This window comes from Cynocephalus volans, chromosome 1 (assembly GCF_027409185.1).
Source record: "Cynocephalus volans isolate mCynVol1 chromosome 1, mCynVol1.pri, whole genome shotgun sequence".
Classification (NCBI taxonomy): Eukaryota; Metazoa; Chordata; class Mammalia; order Dermoptera; family Cynocephalidae; genus Cynocephalus; species Cynocephalus volans.
The window spans coordinates 243,574,857-243,601,082 of NC_084460.1; the positions used below are offsets into that span (position 1 = coordinate 243,574,857).

Here is a 26,226-nt window from a genome sequence, read left to right on the forward strand (position 1 = left end):
ACTGATCTTGGGAAGGAGAGGAGTGGGGAAGAAGTTGTCTTTTTGGACCTTATCTTTCACATAATAGATATTCTTAATGAAAGACTTTAATTAGTATTACCCAAACCAAGAAATAAGCTTTGCATTTTATATGTGGATAATAATATTCACGATTCATGGATGCACTTAAATCAGTGATATTTGTACAGTTGACCCTTGGACAATATGGGGGTTAGGGGCACTGACCTTCACTTTTGCCTGTCCCGAAACTTAACTACTTAACTACTATTAAGTACTTCATTCACTTTTCTTGGGGTCCCAGCCATACCGCACTGTGTGCCCTGAGCTCCCCACCCCTTGCATAAGTAGTAGTTAAGTAGTTAAGTATTTAATTTATTCATTCCTGACATATCTCACTAAAATTTTTCCAATACATTTATTGGAAAAAATCCACATATAAGTGGACCTGTGCAGTTCAAACTCTTGTTGTTCAAGGGTTTGCTGTATACTCTGAGCTGCTCATGGGTGAGATAGGTTGCTAGTCATTCTCTGCATACTCTACTATTTCTTGTCTACTGATCCACGATATACTAGAACTCCTAGATGCTAAAATAGCACAGTTATATAGATTTATATCAGTCTATTTGCCTTTTCTTTTTTAATGATAGGTTCTATTTGTGAAGAAAACACGAGATGTTTTGGTAGAGTTAGTTTCTGGTAATTTATTTTTAATAATCATTTCTGAGTTGAAACATAGTTTATATGTAGGATCAAGTAAAATATTTACCCCCTTCACCCTGGTTTCTAGCTTTAGGTTCTAAATAACAGAGTTTTTGGTATTTGTAGGCAACTCCCTTAGTCTTACTTGCAGTATGTAATATGTTTCAGAATTTCTGTTGCTGTCACATGTGTCTATTGGGTAAGATCTGGAGAATCCATGGGTGTGATGATGAATTAACTTTTAACTGGAATTACTGAACAGAAAAATTGCTGTTCATATGAGAACCATTATATTACAGAGTAATGAAGTAGCTTCTGATATCAAAAAACACTTAAATTACAGTCATGTACTGCACAACAATGTTTCATTCAATGACGGATCAGATATATGATGGTGGTCCCATAAGATTATAATGGAGCTGAAAAGTTCCTATCACCTAGTGACATTGTAGCTGTCATCAAGTTGCAGCGCAATGCATTAATCACCTGTTTGTGGAGAGGCTGGTGTAAACAAATCTAGTGCAAAATTTGTTGAGGAGTGCCTTTGTTGAGGAGGTCCTTTTTGGAGTGACCCTCCCAAAGGAAGCTCAGAACTTTAAGGTAGAAAGCCAAGCATTTGACACATTAGGTCTGACCCCAAGTGAGAGGGTTGATGTCTACTTTAGAATTCTTGCATTTTTAAATGATTTGCACCCATCCCCATAGCAAAATAATAGTTAATAACAGTTAGCTAACACTCACTGAGTGCTTGCTGAATGTCAAGCACAATCCCTACCTGTAATTAATTTTCATAATTTTCTGGGGGTGGTATTATTCTAATCCCCATTTAACAGATGAGGAAAGCAAGGCACAGAGAGACTTAGTAACATTATTTGAGGGCCCACCCTCATGCAACTAGTGGTCAGTGTAGATAGTATGAAAACTCGTTATTTCCTTTCATAATATACTCTTGCACAACTAAATCATCTAACAGTACATTTCCGCTAACATATCCCTGTTGTTAAATGATGCGTGACTGTATATTCAGCATATATTTAATGCTAAGTGCATGTTATTCCATTGTTTTGAAAATTTGTAAACCATGCCTGGTATATACACAAAATAGCTAACCAAAACTTAAAATTACTAGAATATTTAATTAAAATACTCTTTTACCTTAACGTAGATGATAATATTGAAACTTTAATTAGCCAGAATGTTTAAGGAATGAGATGGTAGGTTTAATCAAGTATCCTTTTTCTTTCTTTCCACATACAATGAATACCAACTTAAACATGGTACAGTGTGGGATACACAGATGCATACAACACATTTGTGCCCTCAAGGAACTTAGTTTCAATATTTATTCTTTGAAATTTTTGTAAATTTTGTTCCTATGCTTTATTGCTTTAATAAGACTAGTATACTTGAATCTTCAATGATTTAGGGTTTTATAAGAAATGAACCTCATTGTATTGTGAACCTCACTGTATTGTTTCTAGTACAGATGTAAATGGTATAGGCATGCTAACCATACAGTTTATCTTAAAAGGTTATTTTTGAGTAATTCGCTGATGTCGACTTGTTTTTGTTTCTCTGACTTTTATTTCCAAAACCATTATACAGGTTAATGGGGTTCTTATTGAAATTATATTTCCTTAAAAAGTTTAGAGTAAAATATAATTAGTTTTACTGCCTTTTTGGTATGTGCATTGAAATTCAATAGACTTCACGTATATGTATAATATTGTAAATAACAACATACAAAACTATGTATGGTCTCTTAATTTGCTTGATGACTTCATGGTATTATCCCTAAATATGAGTTTAATTTTATGTAGCCCAAACCAAACCAAACCAAAGTAACTTTTATAATTTACAATCCTATGCTACTTTGCTTTTCTCTCATTCTAAAGCATAAGTAAAGGCAAATTAGAGGGTTCCTCTCCCCCACCCCAGAGACTATTTTAATGCATCTTAAAGGATCAGTCGAAAGAAAAAAATGCTTCACATGTATGTTTCTTTAAAAAAATCAGCCAGTTATATATTAAAAAAATATTTGTTGCCATATTACAGAAACTGGAGTAGTATAAATACAATAAGAAAAATACCAATTATTACTGTATTTCATGTATTTAATTTACTTTCCTGCTGAGAGCAAATGTAGTTATTGTGTTATAATTGGTGATTCTTATGTTTTATGGTTTTTACAAAGGATTCAGCAAATGATATCATGATATTCTGTACATTCTGTCAGTGGAGCCATTGCTTCTTAAGTGCAGGTGATTAGACAAAATTCAAATCTAGTCCTTTTCCGAAGCATTGGTAGGTTGCTAATATTCTCTTTGTAGCTGATGTCTTCTCTAAATGAGAGATTAAGGGTCCAAGGTGAAGTTTGACTTCAAGCTTAAAATCAGGTTTACTGGCTTTATTTCATGTTGTAGGTACTTAATACTTCATCATGCTACTTTGCTTTGTTTTTGTGGGGTGGTAGTAGTAGAGTGAAGGCAATGAAATGTTCTAGAATATAAGATTCCCCTGTATTTTTAAAAGCTAACGATTTATAGGGAAAGATGGACAGTCTGATACAGATATGTTTGATTCTTTCATATTGTGTTGTCTGTTTGAAATTTACTTTGTTAAAAGTTCACAGTAAAATATTATATTACTTCACTGTCTTTTTTTGTCGTGAATCAGTCATTAGTATCTTTTTATATGTATGGCTAACATTTTGGATATACCTTTGTTTGGAGGAGGGTAATGTCTGTTTGAAGGAGGCTAAAGGAATTGTAGCATATAGGCTATTTTATTTTTTAAATCCTCATTTTGGGTTGGGCAACATGTCTTCCCCTCCCCCCCATAAAAAACAAACTGTCATCAAACAATAATCCAAACATACATTTAAAACAAGTTATCTAACCTACTTAATATAGTTACCTTAAAAATCTAAGATAGTGTGATTAGTTACCATATTTAAGGTAACCTTATAATTGACTTTAAATGCTCTAAGCAAATGTACGTGCTTATTAATTTGGTTGGTTATTGATATGTTTTTGCCACATGTGCCTAATTATCTTTGCCCTGTTTCCACAGCTGCAGAACCTTGGCCTGAAAATGCTACATTATATCAGCAACTGAAAGGTAGGTTCTTGTTCACAATTAAAAATGGCTTTGTATCAAAATATATTTATTACCAAAAAGCCCTCAGTAATATAATTTACTTCAAAGAGAACATAAAACATGAAGAAGGAATTCTTTTTATAATTTGTCTAGGAGATTTTACCTAAACTTGAATCTGCCAGTGTAAACCAACTATTCATGGCATATAAGGTCCTTAGTTTATTATTGACTCATTATATTGGCTGCTGTAGGCAGTGTAAAATGATGTGGTTGCAGGAGCAGTTGGCAGATTTACTGCAACAATAGCTGAGACAGCAGATTTTTGAAGTCCTGTGGTAAAGTGGGCTCTCAGTAAAAAGGAACTGTTAAAATGTATAGGCTAGGATGGTTCAGGCTCCCTTTAGCAGCTCTTCATATATCATCAGATCACATTATGGACCCCATTTGGGGCTCAGCAGCCTGCTACAGTTGTCAGAAGACTGCAAAGTAATGAAGACTAATAGGCAGCAGCCCTAGTCTTCTAAGCATGGAATTTTTATTGCAGCGAACTTGTCATCTTTCTTTTGTGTGACAGACCTAGACACACTGTGCAATATTAACTGCAAACTGGTTTTATGTAATTGTGAATGCTTTTACTTTTAACTAGAATGGTTTGAGCAAATCACTATTTTACTTAATTTTAATGAAAAGAAGAGGAATATTTCTTGAAAACTTGAAAGATGAATTTGTTTTTAAATGAGTGATTTTAATTACATATTGCTGATAAAATGTGATAAATGATCAAATAGTTTTAGAGGAAGTAGTCCTATTTTATCATTATTTACGTACTGTGATAATTTAATCAAAATTATAATTATACAATAGCATTGATATAGAGCTTCATAATTACTGGTAGCCTATACCTTTTATTTTTAAAAGTAGAAATAGTTTTTTAAAATAAAAATATAAGTATATTTTACTTGTTTAGCAGTTACCCTTTTTACTCATACCTTTCATTGTATTTCCACAGGGGAGCAAATTTTGCTTTCTGACAATGCAGCTTCTCTTGCTGTGCAGGTAAATATGTAAATAATGTAATATTTTTTCACTCCCCGAAGTGATATGCATCATTTTGAGTTGTAATTATTTTTTTCTCTCCACAAAGTCTGATATTATTTGTGTAGAATTTTTCTGTGTGATTTACCATTATCAATATACCATTGCTTTTCTGTATATTCAATTAATTGTTGTCAATATATAAAATAAACTTTAAAATCTTCACTATTCATCCTTTTTTTTAAAAAATCACTTTTATGTGCTAGGCATATTCTCTGCCTTAGTAGTTGTTTCACTTTTGGCTAGATATAATGGTATTGATTATCTGGGGTGATACGTTACTTATGGACTCAGAATTATTTTCTAATTTATTTGTAAAGATATATTTACCACATATTTTTAAGCATCATTCTACTCATTGTATTTATTCTAGCCTTATTCTGTTTGGCAATCTTGAAGCAGACATGTTCTTCTCTAGCCACTCCTTATGTATTTATTAATTATGTGAGTGTTTATTATCCCCAAACCACTTATTGAATGCAATAGCTCTTTAACTTGTATATCACAGTTGTGTAATACAAAAAAGAATAGTAGCCCTGTAAACTTTAAACTGCACTTTAGGAAGAATAGGATTGTTTGCTTGGGAAAAAAATGTTTATGTAGGTTATAGAATTAACATAATTATTCAAACATTTTACATTTAGCTGCTATTTACTTAGCTTATGTAGTTTGAATCACAAAGAGGATTTTATTGTGTAGTGCGTAAAAGCTCAAAAGAGAAATCTAAGACACGTGACGTTTATTGGCCGTGAGACTGTGAGCTTCTTGAGGACAGAAAGAAAAGGAAGGAAAGGAACTGTTTATTGAGCTTTTGTTGTGTTCTGGGCTTAATGCTAAGCATTTAATTTTAGGTTATCTCATGTATAGTTTTTATTCAACTTGAAATCCTCTGGGCTTAATAATAGTGTCTAGTACTGTCCTTTAGTGTGACAGTGTGATACCATGTCATTAAGCACATCTTCATTTTGTTTAAGGCAGGGAAAGAAGGAAAAGATGGAAAAAAATGTGCTTGGACAATAATTTATTAGTATGAGTATCTATAAATATCTTTGTTTCTTTCTTTTAGATAAATTTTGTATCTTTTACCAAGAATATAAATTATGTTTATTTACCTTTATTTTGTCTTTAGATACTAATATTATAACTAGCTTTTTTTCCTTATGTTAACTTTTTTTGGATGGGGGGGAACTGGCCAGTATGGGGATCTGAATCCTTGACTTTGGCGTTACCAACACCATCCTCTAAGTTTATGTTAATTTTTGATAAGCAGAAATTCTTGGTTATATGCAATAAGTATGGACTTTATACAGCTATTGTTAACTTTTTTCTTTTTTTTTTTTTTGGTGAGGGAGATGGAATTTAAGGTTAGCTTTCAAATACTGGTAACACAATGCCTACCATGTAGAATGTACTCAGTAAGTGTGTATTGTATGAATGGTTTATAAGTGTGGTGAAAGCAATCTTGCCTGATAACTGACAGCACAAGTAAATTATTTGCTTTGTATGAAATAGTATTTTCAGTCTGTATATCTTTGAAATGATAGCTTCAGGGCACAGTTCTAGTCTTTAACCAAAATTGCCATTTTGGGGATAACTCTTTCAGGATCTGACAAAAGCTATAGAACATTTTTCCGGAAAACATTCCAGTGCACATACACAATGAAAAACATACCCAGGCTGTTCTGCCTATGGTTTCAGTGGGTTTACTAATCTCCCTGCTGAAGCTCTCTGGGATATCCTATGAAAAGTCCCTAAAACTAAATAATAGTAGTTTAGTAAGTACTGAAGTAATTTTTACCAAATAGGAAGGTATTTTGGGTAGGAATAAACCAGAGATTTTTACTCCCCAAAGAACATTTGACAATATTTAGACATTTTTGGTTGTCAGAACTGTTAGAAGTGCTGTTGACATCTACTGGGTAGATGCCAGGGGTGCTGCTACACATTCTGCATGTACAGGACAGTCCTCCACCACGGAGAGTAACCCAGCCCCAGATGTAGTGTCCAGTTTCCAGTACAAACCACAAGATATCAGTATATTACCATTGTAAAAAATTAACCTTTTAATAACCCAGGGAAGGGAAGAAAAAAATCTTAATGTATACTTTATTCTCTTTTTACTGTTCCTGTTAATTTGCTTTCTCAACATGGTTTCTCAAACCATAGTTACAATTAAAAATAAAACCAGAAAAAAAGGACCTTTTAAAATGTAGAATTTTGTTTAACCATTTCAATTTTTTTTATCCTACATATGTCACTTAGATGATAAATTAAACCAGCACATATTAAAAATTCTTGGTTTTCTTCAATATACTTTGGCTTGACAGCTGATAGTAGCCATGACTATAAATGTGACTTTTCCAGATATCTGATGTAAACTTTATGGAGTAATTTTCTTCTATATAGCATGGAGAAGCATCCGTTTAGAAGAATCAGTTAAAGGCCTCATGTCTGATTTATAAAGTTGATCAAAACAATATGACAGGTATCCATAAACTGGATATTTTATAGAAGATACTAGATAGCCAACATCTGATATTTTAATATCTCCCAATTAAGCCATCAGGAAATGTAAATTTTATTTACCACATAGACTTGGTATTTATTATACCCTTGAGCTAAGTGGTTAGACCTTTTTTTGATTAAAACAACCTTTATGATATCAGTTTAAAGGAAAATAAGTTATTTTCCCTTGGCTGTTATTTTCCCTTAAATTTTCTTTCCTTCTGAATCCATAAGGTATTGATATGACCTGTGTTGGCCTGGTCATAAAATAATCTCGTATGTTGAATATAGTGAAGTCTTAGTGTAGCATGTTCCTTTGGTTCCCATGAACTTTTTTCCTTTTGGTTCCCATGTGTGTACCTATCCACACACACGCAGAGAGAGAGAGAGAGAAAGAAAAAGAGAGAAGTCTTCCATTCCATAATACCTCCACTTTGAAGGACTTAAGCTTACTTATACTGATTGAAGAAATAAATTTGGTAGTAATTTTTTGTTACTATTCTCTCTTACCCCCTAAACTTAAACCAACTGTACAATAGATATACAATGTTGGCTACTTATGTAATTTAAAGTTTTCTAGTAGCTCAATTTAAAAATGTAGAAAGAAACAGGTGAAATTAATTTTAATACTTTTAAAAATTTAACCTAGTATATCCAAATATTATCATTTTAATGTGTAACCAATACAAAATTTATTAATGGGATATTTTATATATTTTTTATATTAAGTTCAAGGACATCTCAATTTGTGCTAGCACATGTAGTTGGCTGGTGGCTCTTGTAATGGACAGTGCAGGTTTAGAAATACAATATGAGCAAATACATATGAATTCTACTACAAGTTTTCTGCAAAAATGTTTTATTTTCTTCAAGAAGTTTATGTCTTACTGAGTCAGTAAGTTTTATAGCAGATTCCACAAATGAAATGGGCAGTTGGTTTCTGTTCCAAATACAGAATACCTCAATAAAAACTCTTTAAGTTTCCTCTTTTGTAAAATAGAGGTGTAATTGTAGCTGGGTTGTTGTGAGGTATGAACGTGTTAACATATGTAAAGTGCTTAGGAAATTACCTGGCATATTGTAAATATGCAATGAATGTTGGTTATTTCCTTTTTTCCTGATTCTTTGACAGAATTGCACATAATCAATGTCAGCAAGAGGAATGGAAACTTACAGGCTTTCAATGCCTAAAAGCACCAAAGTAGTTGAGTATAAATAGATGTGTAAGAATTTTTTTGGAAATATTTATATTTGTATTAACATTAATAATGATTTTTGTAATCATTCTTTCATGCCGTACCTAAAAAATATTAATATTGAACACTTAATTCAAATAAAATATTATTTTAATAATATTGAATATGGTTTTTTTAAAATGTAATATTTATCAAATGCTTTTATTGTGTAAGACATTCTACTGAGAGCTTTTATGTAGAATATCTCATTCAATCCTTACCACACAATCTTAGTGAAAGGTACTATTGTTACCCTCATTTTAAAGATGTGGGAACTGAAGCTCAGAGATGCTCTGCCTAAGGACAGATGCTCTCCACAAATTATGGAGGTAAACAGAAAACAACAGCATTTGTTAAGTGCCACATGTGCTTGTCACTATGTTGAGCACTTAATTCTTCTTAACTCATTTAGTCTTTAACTGTGTGAGGTAGGTGCTGTATGAGGTGGGTATCATAGATAATCCTCTTACACAGCAACTCTCTGAGGTATGTACTATTATTATTCCCATTTTCCCACACATTAGAAAGGTAAGGCAGAGAGGTTAAACAATTGGCCCAAAGTTACATAAGCAGTATTTGGCAGAATTGAGATGCAAACCAAGGGAGTCCGAGTTGACAGTCCACACTCATAACAATTTGCTGCATATCAATCTAGTCTAGTGATATAGATATTTGAATTTTGCCCAACAATAAGTGAACATTTAATTACAAATTATTTCTGACATTTTCTAGCAAATTATATCTTACAATTTATAGTCTACACTAAGGTATGAAAGATAAACATGTATTAGCTTTTGGATCTTTGAAATGGGATAAAGGTAGTCTTACCTATATTATGTATTCAGAAATTTATGTGCATATTTTGTGAATGTCTTTATATAATAAAATGTTACTTTCTAATAAGTTTTAGAAAGGAATATATATATGAACCAATTTAAAAAGAAACTGGTTTTCCTTTCTGTACGTCTTAGTCTAGGTATTATAAAAATTTCAATTTATTTTTTAGAGAGTATCTCCAACTGATGGTCATTATTAGAATGCTGCATAAAAAAGTAATCTTACTTTTTACTTACTTTTTATTTCAAGTAAGAATAACAAACTCAAATTAAGGGGAATATTCCTGTTCCTTTTAATATTTTTATTTTCTCTTACCCTTTTGTGAATAAATACTTTATCTCTTAAAAAAAAAAAAGCAAAGACAACAGAAAAAAGAACTATTTTCTTTCTGTTGAATATGTTATAGCATTAAAAAAAGTCACCATTTTTATAGTCCCCGTTAACGCTGGGCCATGAACACTAACATGTCAGATCTGTCGATAAATATTTAGCTGACCCTTGCTTTTTCCTTTTAGCAAATGATGCTTTTTAGATGGACATATTAATTAGTGGTTAAATGATAATATTCTAATGTAGTGTTTGGGGAAGAGCAGGAGGATGGAGTATCTCTCCTCTGGGGCTACAGGTCCATTGTTGCATTGGAGAAACATGAGTATGAAAATACAGATGTTGTAAACTTGTCTTGTCATTCACATGGCCACAATGGACAGCTTACCCGAAGAATTTTAGTGGAAATGATTTTGAATTTTCATTTTGGTTAGGTACACTTTTGCTTTAAGTAAGTTGTTTAAGGTTGTATGCAATTTTAAAGTGTCAGTTTAAATCTGATAGAAATATAAGTAGGGATAACACCAGTGGATATACTTTAATAGAGAATTAATAAAACGATATTTTATGAAAAAACATTTTAAAAATTGATGTAACTTTTTAAAAGTTTTATAAAGTGTAACATTTTAGATTTTTAAAGTTTGTTCATCCTTCTCAGTTTGATCATCTTCTGCAAAGTGAGGCTGTGTTTACTTTCAGGGTTAGAAGGAAAGGAAAGCTAAGGGGTAAAGAGAATCTTGTGAATATTTATTAGATAACAGGACTTAGGAAATCCTTTTCAGTACTGTAAAATGAACAAAATGAAGGCTGTAGGTGTTTCCTTGATATTACTGAGTTTAAATTCTTCAGCTTGATTGTCACAAATTACATTATCATTTATATGCCAGAGGTATTAAAGCACTTTGGTGATTTATGCTTATAATACCTGGAATGATTTAAATACATAAAATGTGATCTTTATAAAAGATAACTATGAACATAAATGTAAACAGAATTTAGCAGATTAAAAAAATCTCAGTATTAATATTACTCCCTAAACACATAAATAGTATGGTGTATGTAAAACATTTAAATTAGTCTTGTAGAATTTGTGGAAATGAAGTATATTCAAAATAAAATTAGGTGGCTATTAGAGTTGTCTTTTTACCAATTAGTGAAACAATGTAAAATGGTTATACAGGGTAATGGTTTGCTAATATAAATATTTAACTTAGCAAAAATTCACACTGTAGTTCAGAGAGCCTGCAAGTTGGAATATCAACCATATTCTTTTTTGTTTAAAAAGTAAATAGCAAGCAGCATTTTAAAATTTGTTGCTGTTAAACAGAACAATAAAGGCATAGTGGTAAGATGAAAAAATGACAGTCTTTTTAAAACAGAAAATGGCTAGAATTTTTCATTATTAGATGTACAGTATCAACATAGTCAATCTAACAGCATTATATTCGAGCTGAAAATACAGTTAAATTTGAGGCCATATACTACCGTGTGTGAGTGAAACATCTTTCATATAGTTCTAGGATGAAATTACCCTTGAATGAATAGCATCTTCATTTATCTTCAAACCTCTTACTGAATCTACTCTCAACACTCTACAACAAGAATTACATTATAACATTATACCAGAGTACTTTTGCAGTTTGAAATAGATTGGTTTGGAAAATGAACCTGGCTTTGCTATAAATTACATTTACAGGTACAAAGGAATTTGTTATTTTCTTTAAAATAGTCACAAATATAATTAAGGTCTTAATTTATGTTAAACTACAAATATGGCTATTACCATAACTGGATTAGGAACTTAATATGTCAATTTAAGAATGATACCTAACACTTTTCATTTGTAACCTTAGATACATTATTTCAATTACAGGCCTGCAGCTGTTTGATATAAAAAATGAATTATTTTGTAGATAGATTTGTTCATGGTTTTTAATTTTAAAACATGCCTCTTCAGTAAAGTGGAAAATAATTCTTCAGTTGTCGTCACAGATCTTCCTTTGTGTCCTGGTGAAGCAGGATATGAATTAAAATTCAGAACCATTTTCATTTCGTGCCCTGAAAATGGCATTGTGTGCTTGAAAATAGTCCTTAGTGAATTCTTACATAAAATATTTCAAATTTAATTATGAAATGCATAGAAGCTTTGTCCTAAAGAAGAAAACCTGAGGTCTGCTGCCCAAGGATAGCTTTTACCTGATTGTTCCCTATTTAGAATTTGAATAACTTTGTAAATATGGCTTGCATACATTTAGAAGCTATGTTTGTAACCCATTGAATTTCATGGTATTAATCAATGTAAAGCATCTAATCTTTTAAAAACTCAAGGATAATTCTTTAAAATTTTGAATCATTTTAATATTTTTGTTGGTAAGAAATGCTGATTTTATTGCTTAGGTGTAAATAAAGGAGGGTATTGTTTGTTACGTTTTTAACTTTTAAGACAAATGTTTATGTTGTTTTTGGAATAAAGAAGAGGAGAGGAAGTAGTTGGTGCTTCTCATTGGTGAATAGTTCGGTATTGAGTTACTATTAGTTTATTAAAATGAAATGAATATATTTTATGTATCTGCCATCTTCTATTTAGCTTATCCAAAGAATTTTAATTTGGGGGGGGTTATTGTTATTTTTCTCAGTTGAGAATTTTTTGTGTCTGTAAATAACAAAACTTTAAAACATTCATTATAGGAACTCAGAAAAAAAGTAACTATTTTCTTTTTCTCACCAGTCGTTCACTGAGTGCCAACTATGCACTGGTATTGTGTTCTTGGGTTATAAGAATTATTCTTTCTGTACCTTTGACTATTTTATACCTCTTTTGCTTAATTTTGACATTACAACTTTATTTTATTTATATGTGATTCTAAAAGGGAAAGCTTATATCTTTTCCTATTCTCATATTTTTTATGGCTTTCACAAAGAATCTGATTTTTTTCTCTGCAGCTGTCAGATGTTGATATACCTAAAATTGAGTCAAGTATTTCAGTAGTTTACAGATGAGAGTTAAGGAAGGTCCTATTCTCTTATGTGATCTGTCTTTGTATGTGCTCCCAAACAGCATCCCACATTTTTGGCAACAAATTTGGTCTATTGAAAGCGTTTTATGCTTATTGAATTGTGGTTTCTGATTTCTGCATAGGTGATTATTTTTCTTTAAGTTGGATTTCTGTTATTGTTTTCTAAAACAATATCTTTAAAATATCTCTGAATTTAATAAGAGTTACATCTAACTTTTTAAAGCCATGAGCCCTGGACCCATAAAATAACAAAATGCTAACCTTTATTGTACCTTATTAGTTTTCTATGAACTTAGGTATGTTTGTATTTGTTGTCATGAACATGTATGGGTTGTTCATTAAGCAAATGTTCATCAAGAAGCTATTGTGTGCTGAGGACAAATTAGTGAACAAGATAGATGTGGTCCGTATGTAGTAATGGAACTTTTATTCTGAAAGGGGAAGTCTCTTACCAGTTCATTTATTAGTTTTATGTGTGTATGACTTTGAAAAATTATTCATAAAGTAAAAATTTATGTCAATACCAAGATATCTTTTTTCTCTTGTTTTTACTTCATTAGAAAAGATTTTTATATTATATAATTACACATACTGAAAACAAATCATATATTATTAACTCTTTACACTTTTGTTTTTTTAAAAAGTAGTTTTGGTTATATTCCGTTATCCTTTTAATGTCTATTTGGAGATTTTTATCTTAGTGTATGATTTTGCCATTTGATTTTATAGAAATAAATTACAGTATAAAATAATTATTTACCTTTTTCTCATAAGGAGGCATTAAAATATAATAAAATAAATAAATTTACCTTTCTTTTGAAGTCACCAAGGTCAAGTAGTCTTTTTTCCTTTGCAGATGCACAAATGAATATTTATTATTACTAATACTGTTATTACTAATATTAACTTATATTTATTGAACTCGGTTTCACATGGTCTGTAAAGCGTTTTTTATATAGCATCTCAGTCTGCCTAATTGTCTTTATTTTAAAAATGAGAAAGTTTATGAGGTAAAAGAACTTTCTCAAGCTAACACAGTCACCAAGACTTTATCCAAAGATCTCTCACTAAGAGGCTTCTGCTCTATTAACTCCTTATTGCTCTATATTGATTCTTATGACTGATTCAGGGGATTCCCGTTTTTCAAATGTATGTGCACTCTAGTCTTCCACTTAGGCAATTGCTCCTTAAGTCTGTCCTCTGTTAGGATCCTTTAGGTTCTGCTAGGGTACTTAAACTAGTGAGAGTTAAGGAGTGGGAATGTGCTGACGGTTGCCCAGTCGTGAGTGGTATGGCATATGACCCAGCAACAGAAAGTAAAATTATTCTAAATGGTGGTAAGGACAGCGATCTCAATGAGGCAGCATCATTCTGGTACAAAGGCAGCAACCAAGGCAGGCCTGTTATTGGCTGACTTTGTTTCCATTCAACGAGGTTGAGCTCTTTTCACCATTTTCTGAACTGAGTATTGCCCCCTCCCCTTTTAATTTAATGTAATTGAAACAAAGGATATTTGATTTTAAGGTTTTAATGTTGTAGATTCTTCTCCCTTATTGCTGTCAGAAACCATCATATTTATTGTTAAAATTTTTTAAAAATTGACACATTTTAATTATACATATTTATGAGGTATAATTTTATGTTTTGATTTACGTATATGTTGTATAATGACCAAATCAGGTTAGACAGCATATCCATCACCTCATGCATTTGTCATTTCTTTGTGGTGAGAACATTCATAAACTTATCCTCTAGCTATTTTATAATGTACAATATCTTACTGTTTACCGTAGTCAACCGACTTGCGCAACAGAACTCCAGAACTTTCCCTTCCTATCTAATTGTAACTTTGTACCCAATGACCAACCTCTCCCCATCTTCCTATTCTCCATTCCCTCTGTAGTCATATTTATTATTTTCTGTGAAAGAAATGGGTGACTTTTTGGCTTTAAATTTAATTTCACTGATTTTCTCCCAGATTTCTTTCTGAAGTATTATTAGTATATTTGTCTGGGAATAAAGTCTTGAAATTAGATCTGTACAATATTTGAGACCTTTTGTTGATTTGCTTGTTAATGTTATTCTGTTTACCTACTAGTACTTATAATAAGACCTGCAGGCTTATTTCAGATGTCCTGAATGAAGATTGGGCCATAGTTGCTGAGATTTTAAAGGATTCCTGCTAGCAGTGGCTCCTTCATGTGTTACTTCTCCATAAATTTTCAAAAGATCATACTGCTCTTGTGGGATGGTTTCTTAGCTTCTTTATGCTTCTAATTTAACTAAGAAGTTAAATTGACTTTTCAGTTTTTAAACTTGGAGGGCTGTGGATGCAGGAAGCAGAAAAAAATCAAATATAAAAAACTGTGCTTGATTATAAGTTTTTATTCTGTATAATATCTGTAGCTTTTCATTTTTTAACACCTTGGTAGTCCCACACCTGTGGGAAAGTGCTGAGAAAGATTATATTTATTTGTAGGCACTTCTGTCAGTTATGTCCACAAAAGAGATAGGGCTTCTCAGCTTTTCAATAGGACCTGCTTATCTGGTTTTCAGAGCACATAGTTAGCAACTCTAGGCCCTTGGAAAAAAGCAGAATTATCTGCATTCATTTCCGGTCAGAAGTCTGACAGAGAAGTGATAAGAGAAGATCACCTAGAGTCCTGAGTCTTCCTCTTCCCACCAAAACCTGCTCATCCCACAGTTTTTCCCATCTTTCTGGTTGTTTATACCAGAAACTTGGAGTCATCTTTGGAGTTTTCTCTTTTTCTTATATCCACATCCAGTTATCAGCAAATCTTCTTGGCTGTCCCTTAAAAATATAGCCAGAAACTGGCTTACCACTTCCATCATTCCCACCCTGGTCCAGGTCACCATCATTTCTTGCCTGGATCATTACAAAGTTCTCCTAATTAGTTCTTCTGCTTCCATGGTTCTGTTCTCTACAGTCTAATCTCTGTATAGCTATTTGTAGCCCTTTAAAATGTCAGTCAGATTCCAGCAATCCTTAGCTCAACACCTTCTAATCATTCCTCATATCACTCAAGTATGAGGGTACTTCAAAAAGTTCATGGAAAGATTAGTATTATCTTTTAATTCTCTCTTTCCTTGGATTTTCTGAAGTACACTCACAAAAGCTAAGGTCCTTGCAATTACCTATAAGGTCTTACATGATTTTCTGGTTGCCTCTTTCATCTCATCTCCTACCACTTACTTCCTTACTTCCAGATAATCACATGGCCTTGTTACTGTTCCTGAAACACGCCAGTTGAAGCATAAGCCTGCTTCACACCTTTGAACTTGGACTGCTCTTCCCTTAGATATCTGCGTGGCTTGTTCCCTAATTTTCTCAGGTTTATGCTGAATTGTTACTTTTTTGTTGAACCCTTATCTAACTACCCTATCTGTAATAGCCAAACCTTTATACTGCTTTGTATTTCTAAGTAACTGAAATTACTGTGTATATTTTTTGGCTTATTTGCTTGTTATCTGTCTCCATTAAGATGTAAACCCCATGAGGCCAGAGACTTTATGCTCTATTACCAGTGGCTAGAACAGTCCCTTATACATAGTACGTACTCAATAAATATGTGTTCAATTTATTCTTCTAAATATTCAAAGTTGTATCCTTCTGTCAAGTTAGCTCACCAGGAGCTACACAGTGGACCAAGTATATAATCCCCTTGCAGGCTTTATTGAGCTATGTTTTAATGTTTTGCTGTAAGCTTTTAGAAGAAACAACCACAGAAAAAGTAATTCTGCATTTGGTATATGTCGTCTTCTGTCATTCAGTAGCCCTTATAGAAGATCCCAGGTGAGAAATGTCTTTTGGAATTTAGTATAAGTCCAATTGAGGAGTGATCTCATTCTTTGAAGGCTATAAATATTCCATTGAAAGATTTACTGTAGTTTATTTAACCAGTATCTTATTGATAGGTATTAAGCTATTGTTATTCTTTTGCTGCCATAAATAGGGTTTAGGTGTGACTATCCTTACATATATCTTGTATAATTTTATACAGATATGTTTATATGATATATTGCTGGCAATAAAATTGCTTGTCAAAGGATAGTGTACATTTAGAATTGTGGTAGATCTTACCAAAGTGCCCTTAAAAGGTTGCATTGATACCTCAACCAGTGGTTGAATATAAATTGTGTTTGTATTTTGAGTAAGCAGACTTTTTTTCTGTGCCTTTATTATTACAAGTTTCTGTTGCTTATTTTTAAGAATGCATATATGAGTAGAACTAGAAAATTTATTGTTCAAATTTTCATATGTTCATTTGTTCATTCAGCTGCCAGTTGCGTACCAGGCACATAACTTTCTTTTTTCCTTCCTTCCTGCCTTCCTGCCTTGATCATATTCTTTAACTTCTCTGTACCTCTGTTTTCTCATCTTAAAATAGGAATACTTATTGTACTTACCTCATAGAGTGGAGCTCTTATGCAAGCACCTGGCATGTAGTAAGTGCTCAGTAAATATTAGCCATTATAATTTTTCTTTGAAGTTGTCTCCAGCTCTCTGCACTTTCTGTTTCATCCCAATTCCTTTTTATCTGGTTTATTTTAGCTCTATATTTTATGTTTAATGCTTTCCTCGAGTATCTGTTGGTCTCTGCTAATAATTTGTAGTTGAGTGAGACACTAAAAAAAGCTGTGGGGAGATGAGGATCTTTTATTACATGTGTGTGTCACTGTAGACTGTTACACATTGAGCTGCCGTTTTTGTTTGCCACTATCCCCATTCCCACACCCACCCACCCCCAATAAAACCACTAGTATTTGTAGGACTTTTCTCCAGAGAGCTATCCTGTGTTTGGGAGCTAAGAGGGTGAGGGTTGCTGTGGATCTCTTCAGTTAATGTGTATACTTACCTTCAACTTTCCTCTTTTCAGTGAGATGCTTCATGCTGTGCCCTCTCCTGTGCTTGGGTCCCTGAGTCAGGAACCTCTCCAGTTCGGTTTCTCCAAAGAATAAACCTCTATCTCCTGTCAGATAGGGGGAGGGCTGGTCATCTGATGCTTAGATAGACGTTCATCCAGTCCTTCTATTTGCAGTCCCATACCTCACCTCTGCCTTCCGTGCTACTTGGTGCCTCCAATTTTGAAATCTTCCTAGTTTCTGTGATGCGAATGTATTGACTTTCTCCTCTGCAAGCTCTTAGGTTTCGGCTTTCTCTGCCCTGCTAAGTCTGCTTTCCATCTTACAAAAATGGGTTGACATCTCTGGTCTGCTTTTGTCTCCTGTCCCGTTCTTTGTATCTTTCTAAGTTTATACCTTTTCTGTTTCTTTATTGTTACTTTAACAGATTTTTTGAAAGGTTGCAGAGATAAATGTGTAAGTTTAGTTCTTCACATTTAAGCAGTTATTGATGGTCTAGTATTACTTTCTTTCTTTGAAAAAAGTTTTTTTGAAGTAAAAAATATTCTGACTCCCTGCCCCTTTAATGAATGCTTTTTGACATGAATTAAATTAATTTATTCAATATGTTGAAACTACATCAAGCTTATTAAATGTCAGGGTCTTAGAAGTCAAGTACTGGCTATTATGTTCTGTGAACGTGTGTGTGTGTTTAAATAAATTTCCTACCATGTTATATGCTTAGGTACTCAGTAAGTTTGAATTTATGTTCAAAGAATAAATGTTTTTATTGGCTGTAGTTTTAATTTATTCATTCTTTAGTTTTTAGTTTTCACATGTTAATAAATTTGCTTGACTATTTTAGCAGAGTTGTTCAGCAAATTAGTCACCCTATATTAGTTCTCTCTGAAGTTGGAAATATTATGGTGTTTAATGTGTTACCATTATCAAAAGTTGACTGATCATTTGCTGGATTTTGAACACTGTACTATTATGCAGGTTTTTAATAAGATTTAACCTAATTACTTTCAGATGTTGTCAGCCTTTCTTGCTAAGATCTCTTTTATGTACTGATCATTGTTGTTGTAGACCCGTGCTGTCCAATAGACATCCAATAGATATCATCACATCACACTGTAATGATGGACATGTTCTATATCTGTGCTTTCCAATAAATATGGTATGCCTGTTGAGCACTTGAAATGTGACTAGTGTGTCTGGGGAACTGAATTTAAAATTTTATTCAACCTTAATTAATTTAAATTTGAATTAAAGAACCACATATGAATAGTGGCTACCATATTGGACAGTATGGTTATAAACATTACTTTGATAGGATGTGCTAAGTTTTTGACTCAAATTGTTTTTTGTTGTCATTCATTTGAATTAGTTTGGAATATATCCTCCAACTGAGGGGTGTTAGGTGAGTTATCCTAAGTTTATTATTATAATTAGGACTACATTTTTCTTTGGATTTACCTAAAAATAAAAATACACAGATTGCTATTTCAGAATTGAAAATAAAATGTATTTAGTTTGGCATATCATGCCTGTTATTTGGAGAATTTTTGTGTGCTGGTAAGATAAAAATGAAAGTGAAAGGTGAAAGTACTATTTTGGAACCTCTCAGAGGTTTTCTTCCATCTTACATGAGAAAGGAGAAACACTATTTGAATCAAAGTCTATTTTCTTTTTGAGGTTTTTATATTATTGAAGACAGTCATGGTAATGTTTTTTGTATTTTTAGTTTTGAGTTGAAAATGCTGGGTTTGTGATATCGGACTTCTTTGTGAACTGCAGATTAGTTCAGAAATGTTCTTTTGAATCAGTGAAGAATAATTATTGTAAATGCTGTAAAATTAATCTTTGGCTAACCAGAATTACACCATCAGTTGAGGTCTGTGGTAAGTTGAATGTTGTTAAATTGGTCAAAATTAAGTCAGTTATTTTTATGAAGAGGAACAACGTCATGGGACTAAGCATGGGTTTAATTGCGGAACATTACAATTCTGCTTAATCTTTTTTTTTAATGAAATACAGCTTTTTGGAACATTGATTGGCATAGATATCGCTATGCATGTAGTTTAGCAAAGTATATCATATTTTACTATTTTGTATAGTATTATAATTGGTAGCTAACAATAGAATATTAGGCGTTCAAGAAGCTGTATTATACAGTTCTTTGAAACTCTTTTTGCTGTACTGAAGGCCTCAGTCTCCTCTTAGGCTCTCATTCTCAGCAAATGATTTCTCGTCTCATTTCACAGAATATGAGCACTCACTCATTTTCTTGTCCTTCTCTTATCAACTTGCAGTCATCATCAGTGATGCCCCACCATCTCTTGTCTTATACTAGGAAAAGTGGTGTTTCCTGAGAAAAACAGATCCATCCACCTGTGCTCTTACTCCATCCCTCTTATGATCTTGTATATCAGTTATTCTGCCTGCTGCTTGTAATTTCAGCCTATATCCACTTTTTGGTTTTTGGGGGCTTTTTTGTTTTTGTTTTTTCCTGTTTGTGTTTTAATGAGCTCTATTCTTCTGTATCATTGGTATAGATACATATGTAATAGAAGGGCGTCCACCCTTCTACTCCCTTCCTTTTTTTTTTTTGTCTTTTTCGTGACTGGCACTCAGCCAGTGAGTGCACCGGCCATTCCTATATAGGATCCGAACCCGCGGCGGGAGCATCGCTGCGCTCCCAGCGCCGCACTCTCCCCAGTGCGCAACGGGCTCGGCCCCTTCCACATTATTTTGATGCATTGCTAATGTTTGAGAACCACTACCCTAGCCTGTCTTTTTGGGTCAACCAAAAAGTTCACTACTATTGCTATAAATTGGGAACACAGGTTATAGTATTTATAGGACTGTTAATTTACACTCGAACAGATGCAGAAGAATCAACTTTTGATTGGATGAGGTGGTGTTTAAACCTAGAAACAGTAATTGTGGGTGAATTTAGGATTAGATTTGGCTGTGGGTGACAGAAACCCAAAATAGCAGTGGCTTAAAAAGATATATATATTTTTTCTCTTATAAACATGGTAATCCATGTTTGGGGACTACTGGAATATCAAGAACTTAGGCTCTTTTCCTCTTGTTGCTCTACCATTCCCAACACTCAGCTTCTACTTTATGGTTCAGTTTGGCTGCTGTAGCTATAGTCATCCTTTTCATGTTGTAATCAGCAGGGACAGAAAAAGAGGAGATACCTCTCTTTTTAAAGAAGTTTCCTGGCAGTAGTACCCAGAACTTCAAGTTACTTTGGCCAGAATTTAGACATTGGCCACACCCAATAATTGAAGAGAGACTGGGAAATAAAAGTTTTCATTTCGGGCAGCCATGTGTGCAGATATAATTCATACGTTCCACTACTATAGGGAAAGGGGAGAACATATATGGGGTGGAGATAACTACCAGCCTGTGCCACAGTAAACTCTTGGGAGCTTTAGTTGACACAACCAGTAAACAACATTGAATACTTATTTTAAGTAATGTACTATCATAGGTTAGTTGTGGGAAAATGTGGGACATGGCAGGGAGGCAGACAGAATCAAAAAACAATTAAAAACCACTTTTTGGCTGTCTAAGAGATTCCATTTACTTGGAGAGATCAGACAAATATACGTACATTACAAAACAATGTAGGAATCAGAGGGTGTAGGTAGAGAGGGATCAGACTTGTGGGATTTATTTTTAGAAGGATGCATTGCTAGAGGATGGGAGTTTTGGGAAGACAGGTTTGAAGAAGAGAATTCACACACTTTTCAGTAAATAGAGTTCTTTGTACATGATGTTGATCACTGTTAACTTTTGTTAATAAGCGTCTTAAGACTGATTTCCAGTCTAGAACTGAGAGAGAAATTGCAGTAATCCTATGAGAAGTCTCTATTGGATAGGAGTAGACTGTTCTATTCATAATCTTTTTTTATTTTTTATTTTTATTTTTTTGGCTAGCCAGGACGGGGGTTCAAACCCTTGATCTTGGTATTTTCAGCACCATGCTCTCACCAAGTGAGCTAACGGGTCAGCCCTTCCATTCATAATCTTAATGTATGATAAGTAATAGTCTTGTTAATTTATTAATTTATCTCAACTTACATTTGACTGCTACTTATAGTAGCTCCCTCATCTTAAAAATAGACAAAAGGTTTGTTTTCTAATTTGTATGTGGTAATTAGAACCATTGTAACTTAAGATTTCTCAATTGAATAATTTTATAGAAGGAACATAGGCAAATTTTGTGAGTGGAGAAAAAGCAGCCAAGAAATCATAGAAGAGAATGTGTTTTATAAAAGATAGTAGGTTTGCCAAGAGCTCACTGGTGTCTTAAAAACATATAAAAATAAATTAGTATGATATAATAACACAATTTTGTATTTTCCACTTAATATTATAATGTATACATTTTTCCTTGTCATAAAATATTATTCAAAAGCATGAGTTTCTAAATTGACTGTGTAACATTCCATGGTTTGGATTAACTGTAATGATTTACCCATACCCTTATTGTTAGACACTTAAATTGCTTATAAAATTTTTGTTACTGTAAACAAAATGAAGATAAACAATTTAAGTCTTTAAAAAGTGAATTAGCATAGAAGCTGCATGTTAGGATATAGAGTATTACTGGAGAGAACTCTGAAGTAGCAGAAATAACATTTGACTTTTCCCGTAAGATGAGAAAGATGATGATCCCGTAGAGTAGTGGAATTAAGCAATCAGCAGCTTATAAAATTTGTACTTTAGTCATCTATTCACTAAAACTAAAGCAATATACAGTACTGCTGATTTACATAAACTAATACAGTAAAATAACTGTATGATTTACCTTTTCTTGTGTAAGTGTATATAAATGCTTCAAGTTTCATGTATTTACTGATGTCTAAATCATATTGAGTTTTTAATAGTGAAATGACATTTTATTTTTGTTTGGAAAACAAATTCTTCACTTTAAATTGGTTCATTCTTTTCCAATAGAGTGTTCCTGTGTGAACTATTAAGTTTAGAAAAGAAATTAATAAAAAGTTCTGTTCAAATACAGGTATGTTCTCACTAGGCTTACTGTACTTCTGTTGATTTACAGGCCTTTTTGCAAATGTGTAATCTGCCTGTCAAAGTGGTTTGTAGGGCAAATGCGGAATATATGTCTCCATCTGGTAAGTGTGTTTTTTCTTCTTTATTAATATTCTGGATTGATAAAATTGCAGTGATAGTCCAGTCTGTACCTAGAGGTTTAAAATGCCTGATATTTTTGTTTACCTTTTGAAGAATTTTCCCATGGTTTTATGAAGTAACAATTGGTAACTTGACAGTCTTAGGGTTGGCACATCTACTCATTTGAACTCTGGTCAGAGATGGTTACTGGCATATTATGGGAACTGTTTTAAGCAGTAAATATTAAGGAAACAAAAGATTTCATTCAGATCTCTCCTGTCTTACTTACATAGGACTTTCCTCTTCAGAAAACAAATTTTAGTATTAATAAATCCATTCATTATTCAACATATTTCTCTAAATTATATTCTCTTATAATACCATGGTATAAGAGGAGAGATTGTGGAATGCTTAACTTGTCATTAGATCTTAGTTAAGAATTGTCACTCAGTGTTTTTGGTTTCTAATTCTTTCTTTTTTCTAATGTTTTATTTTACAAGGTTTTAAGATGCTTTTCATTAAAGCTTCAGCCTTTAAGCTATTTTTTATAATCAGTATTTTTTCTGTGTGTTATATATTAGTGATTAAAGTACCATTTTAAATAATTATGATTTATGTAATTTTTAATATAAAAATATAGTGTCACAAAGCTGATAAATAAGTGTTAAATATAATTGGCATGGATTTTTATAATTATGGTTTTGTTGGAGCAATAACAACACACAGAACTCCTTTATGAATAAATTGTTGGGTATAACTAATTGGTATAAGTGAACACACTTTTTAGGGAGACAGTTATCTATCTTTTCATTGTGATGTGATAACGTAGGAATGACTTCGGTTACACATTTTTTTTTTTTACCTTAAGTTCTTAAGGACAGTAGTAATTGTCAAAAGGTATAAAGACACCTTCCCCATACAGACTAAAAATTCTATATGAATACATCTACATTTATAGGTTTATGAATATACATTTAGAAAACATTTCCATAAAAGAATTTCTAGACTTATAAATGTAAACATATTTTATATTCTTGGAGGCCATTTATTGACTGATTTTTGTGCTGATTTTGTATATAGATTTTATAAACTTTACTGGATTCTGGTGAAATAAATTATATTGTGTTCTGTCCATCTTTTCCCTCTATGGAGTCATACAAGAAGAGTTTGTATATATATATATACACATATGTATATATACACACACAAAATGGTTAGTAATCTAATACTAAGTAAAGTTAAAGTCGTTGGCAAATGAGACTTCAAATAGTTCATCTACCTATTTCCTAAAATTACTATACCTTAGTTATCACTTAGGTAAATATCTATCTTCTCTTTATAGACTATGAAAGACAAACAGATAAATATTATAGATGTACATACACACATACATACATTCATTCATTGATAGGAGGGGTTTCCTATAGGTAGATGAAAATGGCACTTTCTACTAAGATATTTAAATTTCATTATGTCTCAAATTAGTATTCCCTTTTGTCACATGATTTGGGGTGATCAAGGAATGTTTTTTATTTTATGTTTGTTTGATCTTGTCATGGTAAATTTTTAAAGCAGAGAGCACGGAACATCCAGAAGAAGACCATTTGGCTAAGAGTTAGGAAGTCTATATTCTAATCCTTTTGTGACTTTGTTGCATATTAACTGCCTCCTTGGGAAATTTCACCTCTCTTCTCTGAGCCTCAGTGACTTCATCTGTAATATGAGCTGGTCAGAGTAGATGAGATCCAAGATTCTATTTCTCACATACTTTGTATCTACAAATTTGCTTAGCAACATGCTCTTTCTTTCTTTAGAATTAAAAATTCTTTTTTTTTTTTTTTTTGTCCTTTTTGTGACCAGTAAGGGGATCGCAACCCTTGGCTTGGTGTCGTCCGCACTGCACTCAGCCAGTGAGTGCACTGGCCATCCCTATATAGGATCCAAACCTGCGTGGCGGGAGCGCCACTGCGCTCCCAGTGCCGCACTCTCCCGAGTGTGCCACGCGGTCGGCCCTAGAATTAAAAATTCTAAAAGTGATTATTCTGCCTAAAATGAAAAAACAGAACCCTCAGTTTACTTTTATGAACTTTGATTGGTGCCAGAGAATAACTATCTCACTCTGCGTTTGCTTGATACCTGCAGTAATAAAGATACAACATTGGCTCCATTTTAAATCAGGCTAGTGACAGAAAACATTATTCACTTCTAATTTGTTGCCTTGATTTTTATATATCTCTTCATATTTAGAGGCATGTAAAGATGAGTACTCAGTTCACTACCAACACTTATTCCCTGCTTCAGAATCTACAGTACACAATGTATTTTTTAAGAAAAAAGATAAAATACAAAACTCTTTTTCCCCAGAACCTGAAACTGGTTATTGAAAATTAGAAATATGTTCTGCTCTAAAAATGTCATACCCCCAGATACTCTTTAGTTTGGGCACTAAATAGTTTTTATTCTCAGATCATTTATCTCAGAGGACTAGTGCTAATTATAGTAGTATAGTAGTAACAAAAATTTCATCCCAGGTTTAAAAACATTATAGCCTAATAATGCTACCCAGATAATAAAAAAAAATTTTTTTTGGGGGGGGGGAAGATTTATAAAGCAGCAGAAGGAAAGAATGTAGAATTGGTAACAGGGAAATGTATTCTAAATACATCTATTGAGTTGCTGTGTTCCAAAAGGCCTGCCTTACCTTTGTAATGAATGTTATCCTGTGGATGCAGATGAAGCTTTTGTTGGTACTGTGCATCTCATCCATTTCCTCTAGGCTGACTGAGCCAGAGAGGAGTGAATCTATTGAAAAGGAACCGGAAGAAGCCTGCTGTTAGTGTGAACTCTATTTGAACTAGATCTGACAGCAGGTTTCATCCTTTAGCATTTGGAGCAGACCTTCTTGCTATTTGGTGACTGTTTTGTTCTCTTCATTTCTGATAATTTCATCAAGTATTAGTATTTATTAAAATGAAATATTACTTTTTTAGTGTGGCATTTATTTAGAGAAGCCAGTTTTAATAAACATGCTACATGTTCTTTTTTTGCCACATGTGTTGGGAACATACTTTGTATTATAACTCACAAACTAGCATACCTTTGAAGACATGTATCAATACACCATTATATGCTTAAAATATTGCCCTTAATGAGTATTAGATATTTAAAATTAGATGTAAAAAGAAGGCCTCTTAGACATAGTTTACAGTATGGATTGACTCATTGTATTCTAAAGAGAAAGCCCAGTTAAATTTCTTTGAAATTTTTATCAGTGGTCATGGACCACTTGTTTTATGTAATTTGGTTAATTAGGGTTTACTGCTTTGTAGTGATTTGTTAGTGTTAGCTCTGAAAGAGAATATTGTGATCTGTTATTACATCCAAGTGAGAAC

At 32.8% G+C, this 26,226-nt stretch overlaps 1 protein-coding gene across 1 annotated transcript in view; it reads left to right on the top strand.

Annotated features, from left to right (window-relative positions):
* Positions 1-26,226, top strand: part of MTX2 (metaxin 2) — a 56,445-nt gene that overhangs the window by 20,040 nt on the left and 10,179 nt on the right. The window contains exons 2-4 of the mRNA XM_063100828.1: positions 3,772-3,819; positions 4,808-4,854; positions 22,764-22,836. Of these exons, the coding sequence (XP_062956898.1) occupies positions 3,772-3,819; positions 4,808-4,854; positions 22,764-22,836 (168 nt within the window). The remainder of the gene's footprint in view (positions 1-3,771; positions 3,820-4,807; positions 4,855-22,763; positions 22,837-26,226) is intronic.